The 2056-nt window shown below is 58.1% G+C and overlaps 1 protein-coding gene across 3 annotated transcripts in view; it reads right to left on the bottom strand.

Moving 5' to 3' along the window:
* Nucleotides 1-2056, bottom strand: part of NOD2 (nucleotide binding oligomerization domain containing 2) — a 32221-nt gene that overhangs the window by 2827 nt on the left and 27338 nt on the right. For all 3 annotated transcript variants that reach the window (XM_015586970.2, XM_006908750.3, XM_015586971.2), the window contains one exon: nt 230-313. In XM_015586970.2, the coding sequence (XP_015442456.1) occupies nt 230-313 (84 nt within the window). The remainder of the gene's footprint in view (nt 1-229; nt 314-2056) is intronic.

Genomic DNA, 2056 nt, shown 5'->3' with positions numbered 1-2056 from the left:
TGAATAAGCCCTCGTGATTTAAAAATAAAAGAATTAGTTCCTGCTCAGAGATGTGAAGGCGTCTTTCCCAGACAAAGAACTAGATCCATCCCACGCAGAATGCCACCGAATGTCAGAGCAAAAGGGATCTTAGAAATTCTCACATTCTTCTCTCCCTTTGCCCCGTTTTATAGATTGGAAAACCGAGGCCCACAGAGGTCACGAGGCCTGCCCGGGGCGGGGGCCTTACCAGACTTCCAGGATAGTGTCATTTCTTTCCAGGGCCTTCAGGAGGGCTTCTGCCCCACGGCAGGTGATGCGATTGTTGGACAGCCTGGAGAGGAAGACAGAACGGTGAGCTTCAGGGATGCTCGGGTCTCCTCTCGGGCCTGTCCAATCAAAGGAAGCTTTGGGAGCTGGCCGGCCGACCGAAGCCATGAGCCCTCGACATGTCCCTTTCCTGTCGAGATTCCCAACGAGCTCATCGACAAAGGCTCAGCCACTATAGGGAAATGCACCCTTCTCTGTTCCCCTCGCCAGACTCACTGGCCTAACTGGGGAGCCACTCCCTTGGAAGGTGCTGTATATAGCACGGTGGTCAAGTGCATGCGTTTTAAGACCAGACTTCCTGGGTCCAAGTGCAATTTACACCACTTTGTTTCAAGCAAATTTGCCCAATTTCCCCATCTATAAAATGGAATACAAGAGTCTCCCCCTCATGGTGATAGGGCTTAAACAAAGAATGGTTTATTCCAAACCGCTTGGCACCACCCCTTAACTGACAGAAAACCACCAACGAACAGTAAGTAACATTTTCATCTGGGGGGGGCGGTAGTTTGGGGGCCACAGGGACGTGGATTAGAGAACGGGGAAGGGACGCTTCCGGGAACAGCAGGGGAAGAGCGATGCGCTCCCCACGCTGTGCTTGTGCTCACAGCTGGCCCGGGCAATCTCCCCCCCACCCCGCCACCCCGACCTCCGCAAATCCAGGAAATCCTCAGAAGCCGCCCCCAAGGCTGCCATCAAGGGTGACAGCCGGCTTTGGTGGAGCTCTTACTATGTCCCAGCTTGTGACCTCCGCCACCTCAGGGCCACCTCAGGGCGTGCTCACGACCCTGTGAGGAGGGTCCAGCTGTTATCACCTCACACTTGAGACACCTGAGGCGCAGTCCAAGCAGCAACAGCCGGGAACAGCAGAGCCGGGTTCCAAACCCGGACCATCCGGTTCCAGATCCCACACTCCTGACCATCGCTCGGCAGCTGTTTAAAGGAGGTAGCCATCTTTTTTTACAGGGAAACAGCGGGGGATGAACAGAATTATGAGGCCCTCGCTGAGGCAGCATGGAATTAACCCCTGTTGCTGCTGCCTGGCGTCCCTCGAGATCGACTGGAGTAAGTCTGTGACGATGACGGAGGACAAAGGTGCCACATCCACAGCGGGTCGAGAATAAAGCAGGTATTTCCAAAGGCTCCCCCATGTGCGACGCCTGGTGTCCCAGCTCAGACGAATCCCAGCTTCGCACGGGGCTCCCGGCCCACGCTGGCCCATGTGACAAGTGCAAGTGTTTCCCCCAAACATTAGGCGAGGCCCGGCCCCTGCGAGCAACACAAACAGGCCGTGCCAGAGGGGACGGCAGGCTGGCAGCCAGGCGGACGCTCTCCCAGAGGCAGCTGTCAGCCTGTCCCTGAAGGGAGTGTTTTCCCAGGGCCGTATTTGCCAGGGGCGACACCAGCCTCTGCTAGGAAAAGGAGCCATCTGGTGATGCCCTGGGGTCCTTGGCACCATGGCTGCCGTGGCGCCAGCCTCGGAGGGCACCAGCTCAAGCCTGTGACGGTCGCTAGCTGGGCTCCTGCTCACACCCCCATCCCTCTCCTCGTGGCAAGGGCCCCGGCCCACCGAGTCCGCTCCCAGGGGTGCCTTGATCACTCGACCCCCAGCTCCTGGACCCACAGGAGCTCGTCGAGCTCCTGGCCTCTTTCACCAGCTCTGTCCACTGCCGTCAGCCTAATCCAAGTCACCCTCATCTCTGGTCAGGAGCCTCCTGACTGGGCCCCCCATCCCTTTACCCCCCACCCC

The sequence above is a fragment of the Pteropus alecto genome, unplaced genomic scaffold (assembly GCF_000325575.1).
Source record: "Pteropus alecto unplaced genomic scaffold, ASM32557v1 scaffold123, whole genome shotgun sequence".
Classification (NCBI taxonomy): domain Eukaryota; kingdom Metazoa; phylum Chordata; class Mammalia; order Chiroptera; family Pteropodidae; genus Pteropus; species Pteropus alecto.
Note: the sequence above shows the minus strand (reverse complement) of the source record. Positions and strands in the feature narration are given on the sequence as shown.